The 26,501-nt window shown below is 48.7% G+C and overlaps 1 protein-coding gene across 4 annotated transcripts in view; it reads right to left on the bottom strand.

Annotated features, from left to right (window-relative positions):
- The window catches only part of LPP (LIM domain containing preferred translocation partner in lipoma), a 375,151-nt gene that overhangs the window by 52,844 nt on the left and 295,806 nt on the right, over positions 1-26,501 (bottom strand). For all 4 annotated transcript variants that reach the window (XM_053313056.1, XM_053313055.1, XM_053313057.1 and 1 more), the window contains 2 exons: positions 13,003-13,132; positions 3,234-3,403 (listed from right to left, as the gene is read on the bottom strand). In XM_053313056.1, the coding sequence (XP_053169031.1) occupies positions 3,234-3,403; positions 13,003-13,132 (300 nt within the window). The remainder of the gene's footprint in view (positions 1-3,233; positions 3,404-13,002; positions 13,133-26,501) is intronic.

The raw sequence follows: 26,501 nt of genomic DNA, 5'->3' as shown, positions 1-26,501 counted from the left end.
GCTGGAAGTCTGGATTTCAAGCAGTGGGGTTGGTCTAACCTACAAGGTACCCTCCAATTCTATGATTCTCACCAAGGGTGAATAAAGACAAACTTCCCAGCATCAAGCCTTTGTTGGAGGTTGTTATTTTTTACCTTCAGTAGGTAAAACAGCAGAACACTAAGGAAGAGAGCAGGCACTCCAGTTACAGAGTAGGTAACAGAGGATGGTTTAGTGGGTGGGTGTTTTTTTTAACATTTTCTATCCCGCTCTTCCTCCAAGGAGCCCAGAGCGGTGCACTACATAGGTAGGTTTCTCCTCACAACAACCCTGTGAAGTAGGTTAGGCTGAAAGAGAAGGGACTGGCCCAGAGTCACCCACCAGCAAGTATCATGAGGCTGAATGGGGATTTGAACTCGGGTCTCCCCAGTCCTAGTCCAGCACTCGAACCACTACACCACGCTGGTTTTAAGCACACTTGGATAGGAAAGACCTAATCCGAATCTAAACGACTACATAATGAATAGGTAAGGAGGGAGAGAGAGGTTGCCATCTGCTCTCTAGGAGGAAGGGAAGGATTGTGACTCAGCACAGGAAGTGTGGAAGAGTCAGACCAGGGGTCACAGAGCAGAGACAGGTAGAACAGCTAGGAAGGAGACCCTGACTCACTATCTCGACTCCCAATGCCCCTAGTGGGTATTGGGATAGCCTAGTGGGTATTGGTCGAGGCACTGGAACTCCATCTCCAACAGCCTTCAGTACGCATGCACTTCCGTTCCAAGTGGCACTACCAAAGGCAACGAAGCCGGCCTTAAACATGTTTTATGCTGTCATAAATGTTTTAGTGCCAAAGATCAACAAGACGAAGGCTACAAGGGTTCAAGATCAAACGGTGACCTTGAAACCTGATGGGGTCCGGGCTGCGAGAAGGTTCTTGGTGCCCTGCTCCCGAATCCTTGAGCTCTCCGCTGCATGCGGTCTGAGGCGGGTTTGTGTGTGCGAAAGGGAAGCGGAGCCAAAGCGGAGCCAACGGCAGGGCCCCCTTCCACTCCAGAAGGCTTTAGGCACAAGAGACATCTTTTCAGCCAATCCTACCCAGTCGGCCCCTCTGGCCTCTGGCTCTGAACTCGTCCCCTTTAGGAATGCCTTGAATTTCTTCAAGGTTCATCACAACATCCCCTTCACTGGAAACATCCTCCCCCCCCCCCATGAGGAAACGTCGTCTAAGCAGATGAGTTGGTGATGAACAGCACTCCTCCTTCCTTTTATTTATTGTACCATTCCCCCCTGATTTTCCTCCTGGGGGACGCACTGTCTGGCCGGCTGGCCCGCACCCCATACGTACTGCGGGAGCAGTGGCTATGGGGCGGGCTCAGGAGGCCGAGTGGGAGTCCGGGGGGGGGGAGAGGGAGGCGCAGTTGCTGGGCGGGCAGCAGGGCTACAGTCAGAGAGCGAAGAGAAGGGGGGAGGCGTGTCAAGGACCGAGCTGCCAAGGAGGAGGAGCTGGGGCTGTGAGCCCCCTCCCCGTTCTCCGAGGCCTGGCCCAGGCGCTTCCAGCTGACCCCCTTAGAGGGGCCAAGGACACACCCCGATGGACACACTCGCTTTTCATAATAAAAGAGACGCTCTGCATAGCGAGGACCCAAAGGGACCCAATCCCATCTCCTGCTGCAGGGCCGTTTGGGGAAGGGCTCCCTTGCCTGGGTGTAAGCAGCATTCCAGCTCAGGGAGGAGGGCACTTCACCTGGTGGCCCAAGCAAGGCACCATTCAACATGGGTCCACAATCCATATTCTAGAAAGCGTTTGAGAAAGCCAAGAGGAAAAACAAACCCATGGTGGCTCCAGGCCCACAATGAGGAGCCCCTTTGCTCAGTGGTAAATATGACAGAAAGAGGCAATGAGAGACCTGCTGGATCCAGCCAAAGGCCATCTAGTTCAACGTCTTTTCTCCCACGGTGGCAACCAGGAGATGAAGGCAGCAGCCCCCCTTGGTTGTTGCTCCCCAGGAACAGGTAGACTGCCCCTGAACGTGGAGGTTCCCCTGAGTTATCCTGACTAATAGAAACAGACATATCCTTCATGAATGAGTCTACCCCCACCCCCTTGAAGCCGTCTAAGCTAGTGGTCATCACCACCACTGAAGGGAGCAGACTCCAGATGTCAGGGGTTCTCCACCTTGGGTCCCCAGATGGCCTTCACCATTGTGGTGGGGGTGCCGGGAGCTGTTACTCCAACAGCATCTGGGGACCCAGGTTTGGGAACCCTTGCCAGACATTAGTAATGTGTGCATAAAATATTGCATTTCTTATTTTAGAAAAAAGACAACGGAGGGGCGACATGATAGAGGTCTAGAAAACCATGCATGGTGTGGAGAAAATTGATTGAGAGACATCTTTCTCCCTCTTGCATAACACTAGAACCAAGAGTCATCCCACGAAACTAATTGCCAAGAAATTTAGGACCGACAAAAGGAAGTACAGTTTCACACAACACATAATTAAACTGTGGAATTCTCTGCCACAAGATGTGGTGACAGCCAACAACCTGGATGGCTTTACGAGGGGTTTGGATAAATTCATGGAGGACAGGTCTATCAATGGCTACTAGTCTGAGGGCTATAGGGCACCTCCAGCCTCAGAGGCATGATGCCTCTGAATACCAGTTGCAGGGGAGTAACAGCAGAATAGAGGGCATGCCCTCAACTTTTGCCTTTGGGGTTTCCAGAAGCATCTGGTGGGCCACTGTGGGAAACAGGGTGATGGACTGGATGAGCCTTGGCCCTGATCCAGCAGGGCTGTTCTTATGTTCTTATGCATTTACCGGAATCCAAAACTAGGTTTTTTTCTAGTTCTTGATGTTAGAAATTGGGGTGTGTGTGTGTGTGTGTGTGTGTGTGTGTGTGTGTGTGTGTGTGATTTTAAATTCAGAGTCCTCTTCCTTCTGGGTAAATACGGGTATTGTTTAGGACACTCTTTCTTTTGTCCTCAACTTATGGCCCATCAGGTTCACTGCATGGCCCTGGGTTCAAGAGTTGGGAGATGCCTTACCTTAGCTTTCAAAATTGTTTCTCACAAGCAGGCGTGCGGGATGCACAAAAGGAAGAGATGCAGGGCTCTGAAGTTAGAAATCCAGGACATTGGAGCTGCCTGCCTAGCCCAGCACTCTGTACCGAGAAGAGAAGAGAAGAGAAGAGAAGAGAAGAGAAGAGAAGAGAAGAGAAGAGAAGAGAAGAGAAGAGAACCCGGGCACTTACAATGTAGCAGGGCTCGCAGTAAGCCTTCTTCTCCACCGCATAGAAAGGCTGGCCCCGAAGTGTGTTGTTGCAGGTCATGCAGGTGAAGCACTCCACGTGGAAAACTTGGTCCATGGCTGTGCACCCCGTGCCTTCCCCGACCACGTTCTCCCCGCAACGTGAGCAGCGGCCTGCAGGTGGCAAAGAGAAACAGAGGGGTAAGCATTTTTTCCAACTTGATGGGGGTGGGGGAGTGGGGGTGAGGAATTGTGCTCCTGACCTCAATGGATTTACGGTCTGAATTGCGATCTTTGCATGTCATGTTTTTGCAGTCCACTTCTGCAAATATAACCCCTGAAGTGGCTTAAATAAAATATATATAAGTGGCATAATAAAAATGTAGAATCACAGTGAAATATCTAAAACAAGGTATGCTTGAGCTGTCTAAAGCAATACGACGGAAGTAGCTGCCCAATACCGAGTCAGACCATTGGTACATCTAGCCCACGACTGTCTGCACTGACTGCCAGCAGCAATTCACAAAGACGACACTCACTCATGCCGGCCATACTAAATGCTGCCAGGAATTGAACCTGAGACGCTCTGCAGGCATAACAGGGGCTCTCCCACTGAGAGATGGTCCTTCAGCAATGGAGACGGCAGCGTGGAAATAGGTGAGTCAGTCCCTTGGCCTATTGAGCTAAGCAATTGTCTACTCTGACTGACAACAGCTGTCCAGCTTCAGGCCCACCTGGAGAGGCTGCCAGGGACTGAACCGGGGACCTTCTGCATGCAAAGCAGACGCTCTGCCACTGAGCTACAGCTCCATCCAGCCCAGAAGGCTAAGCATCTTCCAGAGCAAAAAAAACATCCTCCTAAAAATGAACGGAGAGGGAGCCAGTTGGGCCTTCCTCGCTAGAGAATTCTACAATTGTGGGGCTACCACTGAAAAGCCTCTGCCCCTAACATCAAATGTCTGTCAACTGCAGGCCCCTTAATAGAAGAAGTGTCCTGCTGCAGCAGACCCAAGGGCCATTTGGGCTATCATTGTGTTTCCAATAGTGGCCAAGCAGAGGATTCCAGGAAGCCCAAAAGAGAGCACCAGGGCGCTTTCCAGATTAGACCCTGCAATGGGGTCACAGTGGATCTTGGAAGTGTGCTTCCACCACAGTCCCTATGCGGACAGCAGGGTGCCGTTCACATTACCAATGCCAAATTTAATCACTGCAATATAGAGCTAGGACATCATGTATCTGGCATAAAGAAGTTGCTCTTTTGGGGGGTTGTTAGTTTCCGCAAGACTGCTCCCCCAACTGTTTTACGTTTCAAATGCAATTTGCCTGAACGGAAGCATTTTGCTGCTGTTGAGCAGTTGTTCTGGAAAGTGCCCAGGTGCACAAGAGAATGCCATAAGAAGGGCTCTAGAACCTCAAGCCTTGCCTTCATCCCATACAATAGTGTTTCTAGAGGAATGCCAGAAAGAATACGGCAGTGTCCTCTCTAATGTTTTTCATCTGCATGCAGAATGAGTTTTGTTCTGGGTGGCAGTATCAAGGCAGTGTGCGTGCACCATGTGCATTCAGAGTGGGGCCTTCTTGATTCAACCTGAGCGGGATCTAAAATTAACTGAGCGGACATTTAAAAACTTGTGTGCATGCACACATGTGTGTGCCTTAGAGGGAGCACTAGAGCACTATGCCTGGTAGAAATGCATCAAACAGAAACACGATGCATCTTGGTCTCTGGGTATCCCACAATGCAGCGAGTGATGAGTGGGGTATATACCACTGCATCTCTGTGTCTGCTCGGGCTGCATGCTAACTCATGATCCCAGCACCTGGGTTAAGGGTGCACCAGGTTTAAAAGTAGGGTCAAGCTAGGGTGCAGCGCCAGGATCTGCAAGGAGCCTATCTCTCCACAGCCTGGAAAGAACAGCACAGATGGGAAAAGAAGACACAAAGGAACCCTCTTCCTCCACCAGTTGGTTGTTGCCAAGATTCGTACTTAAGGGCTTGGATGGTCAGGGCTGTAATGTTCACCTCACATAAGAGATGAGGATTACGACACCTACCATTTTAATCTGAGCTACATCCAAGCTCCCTTTCGCCCGCTCACCCAGCCTCCCCCACCCTCCACTTACTGGGGATGGAGGCTTTTGGTTCTGGAAGCAATCATTTCGAAAGAGAGAGAGAGAGAGAGAGAGAGAGATGGAAGGGGGGGGCGGGCCTCCCTTCCCTTCCTCCTGGTATGCTGCACAACCGTGCAACAGGCCAGGCTAAAAGGCCCCTGGGAAACAGAGTTCCTCCGAGGGCTACTGGAACGTCAGTAGCAGGTTGTCCTTCCAGGGGCCACTTCAGCCTGGCTTGGTATACGGCTATGCAGGATGTCAGGCTCCGGAGAGAAGAAGGGGGGAGCCCACCCCCTTGACCTCGGCCTGTGATTGCCACTACTAGGGTGCCAGCACCACTCTAGCCTGTACATAGGGTTGGAGGCGGATGGGGGATTGGTGGTGGTGGGAGGCTGGCCTGGGTATGTAGGAGGGAGGAGAAACATTTGAGGTCTCAAGCGGGAGCACACTGGGCTGGCTTAGAAATATTCCCCTGCTAGCCTGAAGTGAGCACAAGAAGGCTCATCCGTCAGTGCTCTGAAAGGAAGGAGTCGAAACCTCAAGACTCGTGCGAGTCTGTTGACTGCAGCTGGCGGCAGCTGGAAAGAGGCAGCGTTGCCCATGGTGTGGGCCACAGGGGCTGCGGGATTCTGCATCGCTCCATAAGGGAGGAGAGCTGGTCTTGTGGTAGCAAGCATGACTTGTCCCCATAGCTAAGCAGGGTCTGCCCTGGTTGTGTGTGAATGGGAGACTTGATGTGTGAGCACTACAAGAGATTCCCCGCTTAGGGGATGGAGCCGCTCTGGGAAGAGCAGAAGGTTTCAAGTTCCCTCCCTGGCAGCATCTCCAAGATAGGGCTGAGAGAGATTCCTGCCTGCAACCTTGGAGAAGCTGCTGCCAGTCTGTGAAGACAATACTGAGCTAGATAGACCAGTGGTCTGACTCAGTATATGGCAGCAGCTTCCTATGTTCCTAAGGCTGCATGACCTGTTTTACCAGGACTAATGGTGAAACACCTTCAGGTATCTGAAGAGCAACTGTCTTCAGGACTAAGGAGAGACACGTGAAGATTTCTGCATGTGTGCAATGAAGAAAGCACGTTGTGTCTTAGGATCCAGGGGGAAACATGGCCCGTCCTTGCTCCTCACCCTAACTTTGCTGGGGACAAGAAAAAAGGTCCCTCTCAGGACTGGAAAATCTCAGCAGAGAAGAACTGGGTGTTGCAGCAACCCAGAAAGAGGGGCGGAAGAAGGGAGCCCAGGTGCCGTGGGGGTGTTTGGCACCCCTTTAGATCAGGGAGGGGCACTCTGGGCTTAAGGGAGAGGCCAGGCTAGGCATCGGAACGGATGGAAGCACCCCAGTTAAGCAGCCAAGCAGAACAACGCTTTGTCGTCTCTCTGGACTGCGGCGAGATGTCTTCCGGAGGGCGACACACACCTCGCCTCGCTCCCCAGAGCCCTTTGCCATTGCTGCAAAGTTATCCATGACGAAGAACTCCAGAAGCAGAACACCTTGTCTTTGCAAAGCTGCACCGCAATGTCTTTCTTATGTAAATATGCTGGGCTGGATCATCTAGCGAAGGGTTCCCGCAGGGGCCATCAATAACCGCGGTTCCTGCGGTGCTGCAGTGCTGCCCTCCCCTCCCTTCTCCTCGCCGCCAGTTGCTATTTTTCTAATTGTCGCTACTTTCGGAGTCCCTCCAATAAGTACGCTTTAGAGATTCATGACACATCCGGCTTTTGGATGGTCTGGGAACACACTGGCAGGGAATGTGGAAAAATCATTATTCCTAATGAAGAAATATTGATGACAAAACAGCATTTCTAGGACAGGACTGTTGAGCATAAGTCAACAGTCTAACAAGATTTCCATTCTCTGCCCCCTTCTCCCCCTCTGCTACTTCCCGCTTCTCTCCTACACACACACACACACACACACACACACACACACACACACACACACACACACACACTTTTTGCCTGTTATGGATTTCTGCCCCAGCAAAAACCCATCAGGGACCAACCTGTAATCTTTTAAGACTTTTCTGCTCAGACAGATATTTGACAGCCAGGGAAAGGAATATTTGGAACAAGGTGCGTTTTTTAAACCAAGTAACACTGCATTTCAATTTTTCTTTCCTTTTAAAAGACCATTTCAAAAATGAAACATGGTCTTACAGGTCAAGCCTTTCAGGAGCATTTGGAGGATTTCAGTGGTGCCATTTTTCATGTCATTGAAATCTTGTGGAGAGGCAAGGTTCAGCAAGGTCCTGCTCTGAGATACCATAAAAGCTTAAAATCACTGTAGAACTGGTGCAGAAGCAGGCAACCAAGAGGATCAGGGGCCAAGAGCACCTTCCTTGCAAGGTAAGGGTACAACACCTGGGACTTTTTAGTTTAGAAAAAAGACGGCCGGGGGCGGGGGCATGATAGAGGTCAATAAAATCATGCACGGTGTGGAGAAAGTCAATAGAATTTTTTCTCCCTCTCGCAAAACACTAGAACCAGGGGTCATCCCATGAAAATGATTTCCAAGAAATGTAGGACCAAATGAAGTATTTTTGTCTATGGAATTTTTTGACATGGGATGTGGTTCTGGCCACCAGCTTGGATGGCTTTAAAAGGGGCTCAGACAAATTCACGGAGGACAGGTCTATCAATGGCTACTAGTCTGGTGGCTGTGGGCCACCTCCAGCCTCAGAGGTACGATGCCTCTGAATACCAGCTGCAGGGGAGCCACAGCAGGAGAGAGGGCATGCCCTCACCTCTTACCTATGGGCTTCTCGGAGGCATCTGGTGGGCCACTGCGCATAACAGGATGCTGGACTAGATGGACCATGTTGTGCTTGATCAAGCAGAGCTGTTCCTATGTTCTTACTTTTTTCACACACTGCATCAACCTATGGAATTTTCTGCCACAAGATGTGGTGACAGAACAGCCTGGATAGCTTTAAGAGGCGTTTAGATAAATTCATGGAGGAGAGGTCGATCAACGGCTACTACTCTCCCACCTGTGAAATGGTATCGCCCAGTTACAAGTAGGCAATCTCCAGCCCAGCTGCCAGTCCAGTTCTCATCCATTGGTCAGGTTCATGTCCAATTCCTGACTCCCAGCCACTTCGTCTGTGTTGATATGGGCAGCACAGATAGGGACCCAGGAAGCAAGAGTTTCCCCAGCCTTCAGATGCTCCTGAAGTCTCACACCTTCATTCCCAGCGTGAGCTCATGGGCTGGTCATATGGCCAGTAGGGACCTGGGGCAATGTCACAGCCCATCTGCTGGGCTTCTGCAGGCAACACAGGCAGCTGCCTTCTACTGAGTCAGAGCCTTGGACCATCTAGCTCAGTATTGCCTGCACTGATTGGCAGCGGCTTCTCCAAGGTTTAGGCAGGAGTCTCTCCCTGCCCTTCCTGGAGATGACGACAAGGATTGCTCCGGGGACCTTCTGCATACACAGCAGGGGCTCTACCACTGACCTATGACCCCGTCCCTAAAGGGAATATCTCACAGCAGACAGTGCTCACAGGTAGTTGCCCATCCCAATGGGAACCATGGCAGACGCTGCTTCGTAAAGGGAACTATTCACATTTGCTACTGCAAGCCCAGCTCTCCTCCTCCCCAAATGCATCTTGTTGTTCATCCTGAAATATTTCAGTCCTGGCAATTTGTCTTTTGAGGGGGACAAGAGAAGAGCATTTGAAACAAGCACTCCTCCTATGAGGAAAAATGCATCAGATTGGGGCTCTCTAGAGCAATGGCCTGCTTACATTTCATCCTCTATTCTCTCTGCCCTTCCGACATTATTATCTGAGAAAACATGCAGCTAAAAGGCATCCTCTCCTTCCAAAAAGAAAAAGGGTGGGTGGGCAGGGAGGAGAGAGTAAGTGCAAGAACAATAAAGGCCAGAGGAAACACGTCTGCCCCCAATGGCAGAGCCCTCTGTGGGGCTGAAAAGCAAGCCATTGCCCTGCTGAATTCTCCCTTTTCATGACAATGGCACATGATCTAGATTTTAGAGCCTGACGGCAAATTCCAGTAGTCGTTGCATTAGATTAATACCCTCAATGATTGTCAAGTCAGATGCTGGAGCACCCCTTTCCTTGAGCTTTTTATATTCCTGGGAAATTTCCAAATTGCTTTGGATTTTGTTGCAGGAAACCTTTGGGGGCAACCCCCAATCCTATGACATGTCACTGCTCTTCTCAGCACGCTTTTGCCTTCCCAGAAAACCCCTCCGGTATTTTGCTAGAGTGAAATCGGTAGCAACCCTATGCATATGTTGACCAGATTTAAACGGGTGCAACTGTTAGGAATGATACATTTTGTGACACCCCTGTTTCCTTCTGTGTTGAAATTTGGTTATGGAGAAACAAATATAAGAGAGGTGGAAAATGCAGGGGGAAAAGCAAAGTGAATTGACAAGCTGTGTGGACACACCTCAGTGTCCTGGTTCATACAGAGCCCTTTCTCATGAGCAGTGAGAAACGGCAAGAGGGTTAGTGGGGAAGAAACCTTAAAAAGCTGACCTCCTCACGGACGACTGAGGGCTCCCTCTTTGGCGGGTGGAGCACCCGCCCAGACGATTACCGGCTGTTGCCAGTTGCTGGGGGGGGGGGGTCGGGGACCAGGTGCTGGGAATGTGTCCCCCCTCTGCACCCCGGAGCTGGCTGGGATCTCCTGCAAACATCCACAGATGGCAGATGATCACAGAAATGGGGTTAGGAGATTGCTCGCTCTCCTAACCTCGCTTTAGAGGGAGGCTCCAGAGGTGGATTTGTTGCCGAGGTGCCACCACACGCGCAGGCAAAACCGGGCTGGGTTTCCTTAGCCCGGTTTTGCCTGCGCATGTAAATGCTTCACAGAATTGTTTGAATCTAGGTTTGATGTGGGTTACCAACATTAGCATGATTTTGTGAACCCACACCAAGTTGGCTTATAGCCCAAGATGAATCTAAGATTCCCGTTTTGTCATGGGTTCACAAAACCACACTAATGCTGTTAACCCACATTAAACCTAAGCCCGATTCAGACATTATGCTGAATGTCATACATGTGTTTGTGTGAATGACTATGAGGATATTCTCATGACTGCAGAAAATTGGGCTAGCCTCCGCTAGCCTGATTTTCTGTAATTGTGAGAACCACCGGCCTCGGCTGCAAGCCCGGTGGTTCTAGAGCGGGTAACCCGCTCAAGTACCCTAAAACCAGGTTTGAAGCCCGCTCTCCCCACTCAACTTCACAAACTGGGTCTCACTGATCGTGAGACCCGGCTCAAAATCTGTGTTCAGGGTACAGAGGAAGTGTGCTGCTGTATCTGTGGTCAGCAAAATGTGTGCATGACTGTAACTGTGTACAGATCTGTACCTGCATACACTGTACACTTGCTGCACATGTGAATGAGCTTCTAGATTCAAATGACTGTGGGAACCAGGCCAATATATCCCAATGGAAAAATTGTTAACGGCTCTTATCCCCCCCCCCGCCCCCTTCACACAGACACAGACACACACACATGGCAATCCACCTTGTTTCTCCAGTCTCACCCCTCGCCCCCCGCCTTCCCAACAGCTCACCCTCAGCTTCCCAAAGAAAACACATCACCCCCTTCCTAACCATTCGGCAGGGTTAGGCAATTTCCCTTCCAAACGTTTATTGGCTCAGGCTCTGAGGGCATCGCTACTAATTCCCATCAAGTGGAGTTACAGTGACATAAATGGGTGGAAGCAAAGTTTGATGTGGATGCCCTGGTTATGAACTCATCCTCCAAGCCAATGAGGCAACGGGATGGGCCTGAGGAGAGATGTGTGCAGGCTGGAGCAGACACCATGGAAAGGTAGGGGAGTCTCTGGAGGTGTGAGGAGCTGCTTGGTTGCCAGCCAGCATTGAAGTCAAGCTTGGCTAAGAGGGGAGGCGATGGGGCTTAAGAAGGAGATGCCTAACAGGACAAGAGGCAACAGGTAAGTTCTAATGTCACAACCCCCATGCAAGAGACAGCAACTGGAAGACAACTCAGGTGGCAGAAACACGTCTTGTGTGGACATTTTGCATATACTGCCCAGCTGCAGCCCTCTGGCAGATGTTGGACTACAACTCCCATCATCCCTCGCTGGGGCTGGGGGTGATGGGAGCTGTCGTCCAAAGAACAGCTGGAGGGCCCAATGTGTGCACGCTTGACACACATCTTTCGACACCCACATATATGTCTCAACGAACCTTGGCCCAACCAAGTCTCCTGGATATAAGATACAAACCTCTTGTGGGTGTGTTCATGCTGTGTGTTTCTGAGAGAAACACCACTGCAACACAACTGGAAGGGTTCTTGACCTTGGGCCCCCAGATGTTGTTGGACGAGAACTCCCATCATGCCCAGCCACAACAGCCTTTGGCCATCATCCAACAACATCTGTCAAGGACCTCTGAAGGGTTGTTTCCTGCAGCAGGGATAGGGCCCCAGAAGCTTATTGTATGCCATCTTTCTAGCTGAAGGTCCCCAAGAGCTCTTTCCAGATTAGACCCTGCAATGGGGTCAGGTCAGATCTCGGAAGTGCGCTTCCACACTTCCTGCGTTGTGACACCGCAGTCCCTACATGGATGGCAGAGTGCCGTTCACATTGCCAATGCCTTGTTTCGGATTTAATCGCTGCAATATAGAGCAAGGACATCGTATATCCGGCGTAAAAAGGGTGTTGTTTTTTTGGGTTGTAAGTTTCCCCGAGACTGCTCCCCCTCCAGGTTTGACGTTTCAAATGCAACTTGCATGAACGGAGGCATTTTGCTGCTTTTGAGTGGCTAATCTGGGAAGCGCCAAGGTGGGAAACAGCATAAAAACAGAAAAGAAATAGATGAAGGTGCTCCTCATGGGACATTCCTTCATCAGCGACGAGCTTCCTCCCATTTTGCAAACAGAGCACCCCAAACCGAGCATGAGGAGATGGAAGCCCCAAAGCAGAGCGAGAGGACTGCCACTCGGGTGCTGCCAGCAAGCAGACCCAACCTGAGTGACCTTTCTGGAGCCAGCCTGGCTTTTCAAATGTAATTATTTGGGGAAAATTATTTTCGTGACTTAATACAATGCCTCGAAGCTTTCCAGCAAGGTTAATTAGATCCCTCCATTCAAAACCTATCTGCTCTCAACTGACTTTTAATATGCTGCGATGCAGCTTTCTAAATTTGACCTAATGATATGATTAGCGGACAACTCTCTGGCCTGCTACGATTACTGTGGCATTGAGTCCCCCGGCAGGAAATGCTGAATGCAAATTAGAGTCACGCTCCTCAACCCAGTCTCCCTCTATTTTTATGGTCTAGCTGATCCCTGTGCTACGGGAACCGGTGGCTTGTACGGTCCACAGTCCTGCACTGGAGGAAGTTTGTAACACAGGCAAAGCCCAGCAGATTTGTTTGCTAGCCAGGTAATGGCAAAGTCTTTTCTTCTAAGATTGGACTCCAGCATTGTATGCAGAGGGCAGGGTCAGTTGCAGGGAAGTTTGGTCAGCGAGTCATGCTGCCTGCGGGCTGGTCATTCTCCAGGCAAGCAGGCAGCATGGCTCTCGTTAAGGCGGGGGCAGGGCGGGATGGAGAAAAAGGTGCAATTGGGCTGCCGGGAACCAGAGGCAGCTGTGCCTTGCCCCCCCACCCCCCGCCGCTTGTTAGGACGAGCCGCTGCTGATCACATGGTACTCACCAAAGTACTCCTCCGAAGGGGGGTTTTCCATGTCGTACAGCATCTTCTTGGTCAGGTGCTCCAGCTCATCCTCTGGTCTAAATAAAGGAGTATTTGAGGCAGGGTTGGGACCGGGACCAGCTTGCCCACTCTGAGGAAGGGGAAGGAAAAAATGAAAGGCAATTTATGGAGTGTCCAAACTGGCAAAGCAAGCAGGACATGTGGGTCATGTCAATTAGAACAGGGGTTCCCCACTTTGGGCCCCCAGACACTGCTGGACTACAACTCCCATCCCCAAAGGCCATGACAACATCCTGGAACCCAATGGCCAAAGTCCAACAACATCCTGGATCCCAATGCCGGGAACCCCAGAAGTAGACTTAACTTATTGACTTAACTTTGTTGTGCCTCTACAGGAAGTTTTTCACACCAGACTTTTGGTTGTGTGCATTCACTTATCTATCTATCTATCTATCTATCTATCTATCTATCTATCTATCTATCTATCTATCTATCTATCTATCTTTATATTTATATCCCACTCTTCCTCCAAGGAGCCCAGAGCGGTGTACTACATACTTCAGTTTCTCTTCACAACAACCCTGTGAAGTAGGTTAGGCTGAGAGAGAAGTGACTGGCCCAGAGTCACCCAGCTAGAATCATGGCTGAAAGGGGATTTGAACTTGGGTCTCCCCGGTCCTAGTCCAGCACTCTAACCACTACGCATTCACATATCAGCCAAATTTACCCCGAAGTCCCTGTGAGCTATCATGGAGCACTTCACGCGCAATTTGAGTTTTTCTTAATCGTGTGTTAAGAGTGTAGCCTGATTTATACCCAGGGTTAAAAAAAATCCACTTTTTTGCATCAGGTGGTGGTTTTTTTTGACAACTTCAAACTCGCAGTAAAGCCTTGCAGAAAACCCACAGTAAGCCCCACTGTCTGGGGAAACTCCAGGTGATGGGAGTTCTAGTACCATACTACTACCGTATTTCTACCGCATGGGAAGGAATGGAGCTCTTTCTGGAGTTCAGCTCCAGCTGGCTACCACTTTCTTCTTTGAATGTCCAAGAGATGACACTATATCATGATAAGGGGTGACAGGCTGTTAATACGAGGCTATATATATATATATAGAGAGAGAGAGGCTATTCTCACAACCGCTTGAAAGCGGGCTAAGGGAGCCCAGCCTACTTTCGAGCGGTCGTCAGACCCACTGGGCTAGTCTGGTGGTTCAGTGGCAGCTAGCCTGCCTGAATACCTCACCCCTAAAACGAGGTTAGCAGAGTGAGCGCTCCGCAAACCCCGTTTCTGTGATCTTCAGTCGCCCTGGTGTGGCTCCGCGCCATGGTGACTCACGAGGAGACCCCCAACCACACAATCTGTATCTGATCATGAGCGGTCTGCATCTGATCTGTATCTGATCGTGAGCAATCTCCATATCTGAAGGGCAGTGATGTAATTTATTAACACTAAAGCCACCCGATTTGCATGTTCTCTTCACTCCGGCTTTTTTCAAAGAGCTCCGCGATGTTCAAAATGCGCACACTTAAAAGCAGGACGGCATAAATCCATCCTTAATTTGCATAATGTGACTTCTTGGCACAGTCTGGCACAGAACGGGGTGCGGGGACTGAAGTCATTTTCCTTTTTCAGGTGGCACTACATTCAGGCACTTCTTTGCGGCGTGGGGAGGGAGGGATCCGTTCTTCAGCATTTTGGGTCCTACATTTTCTTAAGATGGTCCAACAATTGCAAAAGCGGTGCTTTCCTTGTCTTATCAATCTATATATTCAAAAGCCTTAGGAGGTCCGTATGCCGTACATCCTGTGGTACGTGGCACATCTTGCAAGAGTTGTCCAGAGGAGGGCTGAGCGGCGGATGGAGGGGCAGCTCCTGAGGGGGAGGGAGGGCCGAGGAGGAGGCGGAGCTGCGGCAACCAAAAAGAAAGAAGAAGAGACATTGCGCGGTGGCTTCTGTTGCTCTGCTGAGTCACCTCGCGAGGAGGATGGCCAAGGTGGAAGAGTGCACTGAGGACTCTCTGGGCAGGACGGAAGGGAACCCCAGCTCAGCTGTTCTAGAGAGGAGAGCTGGTCTGGTGGTCGCAAGCATGCCTTGTTCCCTTAGCTAAGCAGGATCCACCCTGGTTGCATATGAAAGGGAGACTAGGAGTGTGAGCACTGGAAGAGATTCCCCTCAGGGGATGGAGCCGATCTGGGAAGGGCATCGAGGTCCCAAGTTCCCTCCCTGGCAGCATCTCCAAGAGAGGGCTGAGAGAGACTCCTGCCTGCTACCTTGGAGAAGCTGCTGCCAGTCTGTGAAGACAATACTGAGCTAGATGGACCAATGGTCTGACTCGGTATATGGCAGTTTCCTATGTTCTCCTCACGAGGAGACTCGGCAGGGCAATGGAGGCCAGCCCTCAGTGTGCTCTCCTGCCCAAATTGGCCATCCTCCTCGCAAGGAGACTCGGCAGGGTGACATGACAGAGGCTGGTCTAGGCCGCCACGATGCTGCTCTCCCAAGGAAAGGAAGGTGTGTGTGGGGGGGAAGGCTGAAGGATGGGGGAGAGCAAGAGAGAGAGAGAGTTGTGGGGGGAGAGCGCGCACAAGAGAGAGTTGTGGGGGGGAGAGAATTGTGGGGGGAGAACGAGAGAAAGAGTTGTGGGGGGAGAGAGAATTGGGGGGAGAGCAAGAGAGAGAGAGAGTTGTGGGGGTGGGGAGAGTGGGGAAGGTTTCGCCACCTCTGCTGCCATCCCGGGGGGCAGGTGGTGGCTTAAAGAGGTGGGAAGGCAGGGCAGGGAGCCGGATTGTCCGGGGAGGAGTGAGAGATGGAGAACCAGGGCACAGATGTTCTGTGCAGGGCCAGCTAGTCTGTTTTATTTAAAGATGTGTATCCTGTCTTTTTAATAAAATTCATGGTGGCTCACAAAGAAGGTAGTGCTGGGAAAGACCTCTATCTGAGAACCCGGAGGGATGCGGACCGTCTGGAAGTCCTGGGCTAGATGGACCAGCGATCTGGCTCAGTAGAAGGCAGATGTGTTCCAATGCATATTTATTTACTGACTTCAATGTGTATCCCACCTATTCCCAAAGACTCAGACCCAACAAACAAACAAACAATGCACACAATAAAAACCAAACAGCCCAATTCAAGGTCATGTAGGATTAAAAGAAAATATTGATGTAAGGCTCTTGCAAATTCACTCATGCACCCAAAAGCATGGAAAATATAAGTTGGGGTTCCTTTCTTAACTTCCTCACCATGTAAGCAGTCAAGTCATTCTGCCGCCTCGCTGGCAACTGATGCCCTCGGACTTTCCTTGGACTTTTAGCACCCTCACTTTCCCTGCGGTCTTTTAGCTGCTTAACCTGTACACTCTTCTCTCTCGTTCTCCTGAGTAAAATGGGCAATTTAAAAACATCTGACTTTAAAATGACACCGTTAATTCTCATTGAACTAGTGGAAGGCAGATCCCAAAAGGATAGTTGCATTTGGAAATTTCATCCTACAAAATGACAACTTTTAGGGATTTTTATGCCAAGAAAGAAATGGTCAGAATGGTCCACTCTTCAGCAAGAATTGTCCAACTGCGGAGGTGCAGCCAATTTGCATCTGATTTTTTCAGGATCTGGATGACTTGTATTCCTTATGGAGGAGATTCCCCAGGTCAAATCTTAATGATTTTCTAAAGAACAGAATGTTTGTGATTCACAGTGGTAGGATGCCATCAATGCACTTTGCCTGAACAATGGTGCAGCTCACGGAGCTCTGTAGTTGCCCAGGCCTGCTTAACCCTGGCTACTGAACGGCAGTTCCAAAGGGAAAGTGTTATTACTCTTCTTGAAAGTAATCAGCTTTGATGGACTTGACACCGGAACTGTCACTGAGAACACTTTTCCACGTGCCCTGCTGTTCACACGGGGCACACAGCTGGTGCAATCAAGAAGGCACTCTCAGTCAAGGGCGGCCCTTTCGTGGGGCAAGGTGAGGCGGTCGCCTCAAGAGGCGGATTATGAAGGTGCCAGCAAGATGTCCCCTGCCATTGCCACCAGGGCAACTCTTCAGGACTGATCTGACCCTCGCACGTGCCTCTCCTCACACAGCTTGCAAAGCTTGGACGAAGCTCAAGGAGAGAAGAGGAGGCTGCTGACAACTCTCCCTGCACCACTTCCAAAGCTTGCAAGGGTTACTCTTGAAAGGGGTCTGGCCCCCACTAGGGGCAAGGCAGCATTTGTGCCTCATAGCGTAGTGGTTAGAGTGTTGGACTAGGACTGGGAAGACCCGGGTTTGAATCCCCATTCAACCATGAAACTCACTGGGAGACCCTAGGGCAGTCATGTATCTCTCAGCCTAGCCTACCTCACGGGGTTGTTGTGAGGATAAAAATAACCATGTATTATGGTTATAACCTCTTCTCGGGGGAAGAGTGGGATATAAATGTAAATAGGAATCAATCATCATCATCATCTCAGGCACCACAATTTCTTGGGCCCACTTCTGCTCTCAGTTGATGATGATCAGCCATGATGATACAAAGGAGAGAAGGTGGACTTCAAGACCCATCTAGTGACCAAGCCACTAAGGCAGAGGTTCTCAAAACCTGGGTCCCCAGATGCTGTGGGACTACAACTCCCATCATCCTCAGTCACACTGGCCAATGGGTGTTGTGACTGGGGATAATGGGAGTTGTAATCCAACCACATTTGGGGAATGAAGTTTGAGAACCCCCTACATGAAGGAATTTGGGTCGAAACCAGCACCTTGAAGTGCATGTGAGAGAGAATAATGAGCCAGCAAATATTTGATTTGTACTTTCAAGATTAGAAAGACCATGAAAAACAGTTCCATGCCCCTCATGAATGCTTTCTAACACAGCCACTTCTGTTTCATAATCCTTATTAATATGCAGCACCTGAAAAGCAGGGTTAAGAAGCACAACCATGTGGAATCAATGGGCCAAGAAGCCGATGCTCCGTTTCCCTTGTTAATTTCAGGGTTTCTTTGGTTTTCGTTTTATTTCCACTCCAAACCGTGCTGATAATGATCAGCCGTCAATTTGTCCATGGCTCGCTGGAGAGTACATTAGATCTAGTACCATTCAATTTTGGCCTACCCCCTCCAAAGCCACCTGGATAAGTGATAAATACCTTGCAAAAGTGGCAAAAGGCATTCAACACTGCACAGTAATGAATGTGCCATCTCTCAGGCGGCCCTAGATACGTTCATTTTTCCTGTCCATTTGCAAATGATGTACCAGAGTTTCCTTTCTTGGAAAGAAAATAACTTCAATTATGTGTTCTCAACCAAAGAAACATGAAAATTATCTTCCTTTCAGAAGGTAGAATTAGCCCAATTTAGAACTGAAAAGCTGCCAAAAAATATTTCTTGCTGATATTTACTTTTTTTCATTTTTTCTCCAGCTTGTTCATGTGCATCAAATGTGCAGGATTATTTTGGAGCACTATGGCTCTGGACATTAGTGTGCCCTAGATGTGTTCCACATGCATGCTCTCTGCTACCTACCTCATCTTCCTGGAAGAGAGATGGTCTTGTTATAACAAGTATGAATTGTCCCCTTTTGCTAAGCAGGGTCTTAGTTTGCATTTGAAGGGGATATTACATGTGAGAGTGCTGGAGGCGCTGTAAGATCTTCCCCTTCAGGGATGGGGCCACTCTGGGAAGAGCATCTTCATGCTTGCATGCAGAAGGTTCCAAGTTCCCTCCCTGGCAATGCATCTCAAAGACAGCGCTGAGGGAGACTCCGGCCTGCAACTTTGCAGAAGCTGCTGCAAGTCTGTGATGTACCAGGGCTCCTCAACTTTGGCCCTCCTGCAGATGCTGGCATACAATTCCCATAACCCCTAGCTATTGGCCACTGTGGCTGAGGATTATGGGAGTTGTAGTTCAAAAACAGCTGGGGGGGGCCTAAGTTGCAGGCCTGGAGACAATACCGAGCTAGATGGACCATGGCCTGATTCAATATAAGGCAGCTTCCTATGTCCCTATCCACATCAATTCTCCTCTTCCTATCTGCTGCTGCTCCCCCATACCTTGGCTTGGCCATTTTGCTAGCAAGTGGGCAATCCCCTACACTCATGGTGACATCAAAGGGCATGCAAAGGGACCCCAGCATCTCCCTATGGTTTTGCTGGTCAATGACCGAATAAACTTATATCTATCTATCTATCTATCTATCTATCTATCTATCTATCTATCTATCGGCGAAACTCGGAAAATTAGAATATCGTGCAAAAGTCCATTAATTTCAGTAATGCAAATTAAAAGGTGAAACTCATATATGAGACAGACGCATTACATGCAAAGCGAGATAAGTCAAGCCTTAATTTGTCATAATTGTGATGATCATGGCGTACAGCTCGTGAAAACCCCAAATCCACAATCCCAGAAAATTAGAATATTACATGGAACCAAGAAGACAAGGATTGTAGAATAGAACAATATCGGACCTCCAAAAAGTATACAGTGTACTGTGCTTGATTGGCCAGCAAACTCGCCTGACCTGACCCCATAGAGAATCTATGGGGCATTGCCAAGAGAAGGATGAGACATGAGACCAAACAATGCAGAATTGCTGAAGGCTGCTAATGAAGCATCCTGGTCTTCCATAATACCTCATCAGTGCCACATGCTGATAGCATCCATGCCACGCCGCATTGAGGCAGTAATTGCTGCAAAAGGGGCCCAAACCAAGTACTGAATACATATGCATGCTTATACTTTTCAGAGGTCCGATATTGTTCTATTCTTCAATCCTTGTCTTCTTGGTTCCATGTCATATTCTAATTTTCTGGGATTGTGGATTTGGGGTTTTCATGAGCTGTACGCCATGATCATCACAATTATGACAAATTAAGGCTTGACTTATCGTGCTTTGCATGTAATGCGTCTGTCTCATATATCAGTTTCACCTTTTAATTTGCATTACTGAAATTAATGGACTTTTGCACGATATTCTAATTTTCCAAGTTTCACCTGTATCTATCTATCTCCTTATGGCACTCCCAAGCCTCATTTTGCCTCATTTTGCCTGTTCCTCCAAACCGATCTGGCAGAGCCAGCACCACATGAGAAGTCACTTAAGGACGAGAGCCCAAGCGAGGGTCTCTGCTCTCCCCTACAGTACTGCCACTGCAGAGTTCCAAGCACCAGGGCCCCTGCGAAATGTGGCTTCCTGGGGCTCCTAGTGCCTGGACAGCTTCTGCAGCCGTGTTCTAGGGCAGAATGGAGGCCCTGGCTCCAGCCCTCTCTGCTGCAAGAGAAGAAAATGGAGCAGCGGGCAGGAGGAGGGCTGCTGGTGGTCAAAACATCTTACTTGTTTGTTATTTCTCTGTGTAAACTGCCCGGAGCCATTTTTGGAGGGGCGGTATAGAAATCGAATGAATGAATGAATGAATGAATGAATGACTGGGGCCAAGCTGGATTCTGAAGTGGGTTGGGCCTGGCCCAGAGAGGAACTGGATATGCTGGTGGGGTGGGGTGGGGTGGCTGGTCCACGGCCCACCCAGTTTTGAAATTCACGGCTACCACTCCAGCTAAATCAAGTGTTCACAGCATCAGGATTGACATGATGTGACTGGATATTTAGAACCTCAGGGCAAAGACAAGGAGGAAGCACTTGAGGCTGCCTAGCTACCGTGGCACAGCATCCTCGGATACTTCGGGGTCACTTCCAATTGTGTGGCACAACAATGGTCTTGGACTACATAGGAGTCCCCCCCCCCCACCACCACCACTCACAACCACTGGAACTTGGTCGAGGGAGCAAGTCCTGAGACCAAAATAGTTCTAGCACTGATAGATGGCCACCTGCCCCTTCCCGCCACTGCAGTCTGCCTCTGGCCTTTTTGGATTAGGAGGTCAGAGTGTTCATCTCCCGACATGCACTTGCAGAGCCCCAAACACTCGCTACCATCCGAGGGAGAAGGCACATCAGCAACCCAAAGGAGTACTAGGCAACAAAAAGAAACATGGAATCACGGTCAGGCCAAATCCAGACCTTGAGAGTGTCCTTCTCGATTCAAGGCCCCCCAAACCAGCAGCTTGAGCTGGGGCCAGAAGCATAGCAGGCAGGGGGCACGGCTCTGTGGGCCAGGGAATGACAGGTGGCCTTGGTATTTATACTAGAGCTGGCCAATTCAACGGCTTGGTACTAGCTGCCAATCACAGGGGCCAAAGTAACATATCCCAGTTCCCTTCCATGCCTGAAGAGGGCTCTGGAGCCCAACTGAAAACAGTTCACAGGTGCAGCCTTAGGCCTCAAGGTGGAGGAGGAGAGCTGGTCTCCTGGTAGCAAGCATGAGCTGTCTCCTTTGCTAAGCAGGTTTGCATTTGAATGGGAGACGAGAGGTGTGAACCCTGTAAGATATGGGGCCACTCTGGGAAGAGCGTCTCCATGCTTGCATGCAGAAGGTTCCAAGTGCCCTCCCTGGCTGCATCTCCAAATAGGGCTGGGAGAGAGACTCCTGCCTGCAACCTTGGAGAAGCTGCTGCCAGTAAGTGAAGACAATGCTGAGCTAGGTGGACTAAGCTAGTTCCTGACTTGGGATAAGGCGGCTTCCTAGGTTTCTGTGGTTCATGGTTCAAGCTCTGGATTCCTTGACACATTGTTTTGGAGGGATCAGACCAATCTTTCAATCTGGTACTAGACCTTAAGTGTATTAAGCTATAATTTATCTGCCCCCACCCCAACCCCAAATAGTTCTGGTCCCTTGGATTTATTATTATTAGTAATAATAATAATAATAATTATTATTTTTGTTTACACAGTCAGACAGGTGTTATCGACTGGTTTGTTTTATCCAGACATCGAGTCCTTCCTAAGGACCTGGGATGGCTGAATTTTGTTATCAATATTGTTCTTGTTGTTATTATAGATATCATCGCAGAATATAGGCTGTTCCCAGTAAAGTTGCTTTTTGTAATTGGCTGATGGTGATTCCAGTGGCCCCTATGGTGTTGAGGTGCTCTTCAAGGTGTTTTGGAATTGCACCTAGGGCACCAATTACCACTAGGATTATTTGGGTCTTTTTCTGCCACAGCCTTTCAATTTCCATTTGTAGATCTTTGTATTTGGTTATTTTTTCCATTTCCTTTTCTTCTATTCTGCTATCCCCTGCTATTGCTATGTCGATAATTTTGACTTGTTTTTCTTTCTTCTCAACTACAGTGATATTTGGTGTACTGTGTGGCAGATGTTTGTCTGTTTGTAGTTGGAACTCCCATAATATTTTTGCATCTTCATTTCCAACAATTTTTTTAATTCTATGGTCCCACCAATGTTTGGCTACAGGTAGCTTGTATTTTTTGCAGATGTCCCAGTGTATCATCCCTGCTACCTTGTCATGCCTTTGTTTGTAGTCAGTCTGTGCGATCTTTTTACAACAGCTGATTAGGTGGTCCACTGTTTCATCTGCTTCTTTACAAAGGCGGCACTTGCTGTTTGTTGCTGACTTTTCGACTTTTGCTCTTATTGCATTTGTTCTTAGTACCTGTTCTTGTGCAGCCAGTATTAAACCCTCTGTTTCTTTCTTCAAGTTGCCATTCTTAAGCCATTGCCAGGTCTTGGTGATTTTCCACTTATATTGTGCAAATATTCACCATGCAGTGGCTTATTTTTCCATTTTTCTGCTCGGTTCTTGACTTGTTCTTTCTTATAGGCCTGCTTTGTTTCATTGGTGTTGAATAGTTTCTCATTATTAACCATTTTAAGTGCATCTTCTTCATTGTCCTTTATATATTCCTCAAGGCCTCTTTTCTCCTCCTCTACTGTTTGATGGACTTGCAGCATTCCTCTTCCGCCTGAGCTGCGAGGGAGGTATAGCCTATCTACATCACTGCGGGGGTGCAGAGCAAGATTGATGGTCATGATTTTCCTGTTCTTACAATCTAGCTTCTCTAGCTCTGCCTGGGTCCAGTCTATTATTCCTGCAGTGTATCTGATAACAGGTATAGCCATGTGTTTATGGCTTGTATGGTGTTCCCGCCATTGAGCTGGGACTTTGCCCAAGTATTTGTAATGTTCTTTCTCTTCCAGGTTCTTAATGTTGTTTCCATTGGGCAGTTCTATTCTTTCTGTTTTTGTTAATTTTCCTCTGTTCATTATTAATGCAGCACACTTGTCTAGTCCAAACTCCATTGCTATATCGCTACTGAATATATGGACAGTGTTTAGCAGTGATTCGATTTCTGACTGGGACTTTCCATACAACTTCAGATCGTCCATGTACAGCAGATGGTTGATTTGACTTGATGTTTTAGATGTTTGGTATCCGAGGCCTGTTTTGTTTAGTATTTGTGAAAGTAGAGTCATGGTGATTACAAACAACAGTGGGGATAGTGAGTCCCCTTGGAAAATGCCTCTTCTAATGCTAACCTGTCCAAGTGTCTCGCCATTGATTGTTAACTGTGTACTCCACATGCTCATTACTTTTTAAATAAATATCTGAATGTTTTTGCTAACACCAGTTGTTTCTAAACATTTTAGTATCCATGTGTGAGGCAATGAGTCGAAGGCTTTCTTGTAGTCAATCCATACAACACTTAGATTGGTTTTTCATCTCTTGCAATTTTCTAAAACCATTTTGTCAATCAGCAGCTGGTCTTTGGTGCCTCTGGAGTTCGGGCAATTTCCTTTCTGTTCAACTGGAAGCTGTTTGTTAGTTAATAAGTGTTGCATCACTTCATCTGCTATTATACCACCAACTGAAGAAGATGCTCAGGTGCAGGTGGAGGAGGTGCTGGAAATAGAGGATGCCTCTGTTGCTGAACTGTTTTAAAATCAAAACCAGGCAACCTCCCTTTTGCCTTCACCTCAAAAACCTGAATGCCGTTGATGATGATGATGATGATTTTCTTTTTGATTTATATACTGCCCTTCCAAAATGGTTTACAACAAGGTAAAAACAATTAAATCAAGTTAACAGTTAAAATCAAACTACAAAAACAGAATAAAACCAATTAAACAATTCAAACAGCTAAAAAGCCCTGGAGAACCAGGGCAACAATTTAAAACAGTTTTTAAGTCATTTATAAACCCTGGAAGGCCAGACCAAAAAAATAGGTTTTAAGGGTAATAATAATAATAATAATAATAATAATAATTAATTTGGAAAGAGAAGATGCCCCCTTCATGGTGAAGAAGAAACAAGGCCCAAGGATCAAGGGCTGAGCCAACGGAAGGGATGGTTTATTCATCACTCTGAAGACCCCCAGGAATTGGCAGGCCTCTCTAGGAAGATGCACCCAAGCTCCTTTTTGGCTCCTTTCAAAGAACGCCTTGACTGCTCCAAGAGTCAGAGAAGCAGCTCAACTGCTCTCAGTCAGCATAACAAAGAGCTGTGCACATTTGTGTTGATAGGTAGGACAGCTTTGTAGGTTTCTGAAGAAGTCTGGCAGCCAAAGGCACAGGCCTGCCCTCCATCAGTGGGCGGCAGCATTTATTGTAATCCTTGTAGGGGAAGCAGCAGATGCCGATTCAGCCTGCACAGGTTCCCCTTGAAGTGTTACCAGAAACACCACCAGCTGAATGCGGATGTGGCTGTGCATTTGTCTGGTGGGGCTTCTTCAACAGTGTTGGAAACCACAGTGCTCTCTGTGATGGAGAACAGCCGCCATGTTCAAAGATGAAGAGAGGATGAAAGGATCCACTCTTCCCCCCCCCCAGACACACAGGGACTCTTATGCTATGATTTGTCTGGGCCGTTCATTCACAAGAACGTCCTCAGCCTTATGGATAACCCAGTCTTGCGGATTCCGCGTCAGCCTCGCAAACGGAGGGAGCCTGAGCTTCCAGAGAGTAGCCGCTCACACGTTTCCCTGCCAAAGATCGAGGGGACAAGCAGCAAGAACGGTTTGCAGGCAGCAGCTGTGCCAAGTTCCACGCTCCACACAGGGGAGAAGACGTCCAGGCCAAGAGCCTGACAGGCATATTATCATTTATCTCATCCAATGTACTTATGAAAATGATTTCCCGTTTGGCCAGCATCCTCAGAAGCTTCTCGGCAAAGTCCCAGCGCTCTGGTTACCAAATCAATGCTTTGTCTTTGAGAGCAAGGGTGGCCCGCCTCATGCTGCTGGGATTCCGAAGCCCAGCACAGAAGTCCCGCTTCGGACCTGGGCCCAGGGCATGCCTTGGTTGCATATTCTCTCTCTCTCTCTCTCCTTCCCTCCCTCCTTCAGCTCCAGCTCTGAACCACCAAAAACACGTAGTAGTTTGCAGGCCATTCACTGTAAAGTTTGTGATTTGCAGCTTATGTTGATGTTAAAATATCTGCGGTTATTGTGGGAAGAAACCACTGTCTTTTTAAACATGTGAACAGAAAGGAGCGAGATACAACCTATCCTTCGCGTGGATGTAGAGTAATCCTTTTGCACTGTGCATGCCTATGTCTACTCAGAGGTAAGTCTCATTTTTTACAGTGGGGCTTACTCCCAGGAAAGCGTACTCAGGGTTGCAGTCACAGTCTGGTAATAACTTCTGAGATAACTCCCTTGCTTCTCTTCCAGCATCATATTGCAAGAATTCCCGATGTATTCTCATTTCCTATTCGCTGAAGATAGCCGTTCTATAATCCATATAGGCAAATGGGTTAAAACAGGACCCTTTAAGCCATTATTTCTGTCCATAGAAGTTTCATAAATGAGACTACCACAACCAAAAGGGATTCTGTGGGTCTCAGGACTAGGTTGTGGCAGCCATACCCACATCAAAACCTGAAGGACTGTGTTCTCCAGCTCAGGATCCTTGGTTTGACATGGTCCATGAAGGAAGCAGAAGGCCCTGCTCTGTGGATCAGATAAAGGTAGGAGGGACAAACTCTTGGCACTGACACCAGGCCTGGCCAACCCAGAGGCCCCATATTGCCTGCTAATCACACACACATATTGCTCACACCTATCCCCTCCTGATCTGCAAGGCTCAGGCTCTCTGAGGCCTTAACTTGCTCAGTTCATGATAGCTCACTGGGCAAAGGCCCAGCCTGAGACCTTGAGGCTTCCAAGTCCAGGCATCCAAAGTCCTTCATCAAGTCATCTGGTTTATCCTTTGAGGCATGATATATCTAAAGTACACCTGACCAGCCTTTTCCATAAAAACCTCTTAGAAGGGAGATTTCACAACTTCTTACGCAGCTTGGATATATTCTCTCAGGCTGCTAGGATGAGCATCTTAAGGTTTACCCTAACCATCACTAAAAAAAGTAATAATAACAACAATCCCTAGCTTCTTGCCCTAACAACTCAGAAGACGGTGAACAACTGTTCTGCCTCCTCCATGCTGATATCCCTCAGCGTATTTCTCCCCCACCGCTAAATAAAATGTTCTGTGAGGTTAAAAGTTTCATCATGCTCGCTGCCTTTTAGCTTCTTCGTCATCTCCTTTCACAAGCCTTCCTCGTCACCCTAGCCAAGAACCCCCAAGAATCCTTCCCATCTCATCAACATCCTTCCCCAGTTCCCAGAACGGAGCACATGACTCCAAGATGAGGGTGGCCATTAAA

This window comes from Hemicordylus capensis, chromosome 3, assembly GCF_027244095.1.
Source record: "Hemicordylus capensis ecotype Gifberg chromosome 3, rHemCap1.1.pri, whole genome shotgun sequence".
Taxonomy (NCBI): domain Eukaryota; kingdom Metazoa; phylum Chordata; class Lepidosauria; order Squamata; family Cordylidae; genus Hemicordylus; species Hemicordylus capensis.
This window is presented reverse-complemented; position numbering and strand designations above follow the sequence as displayed.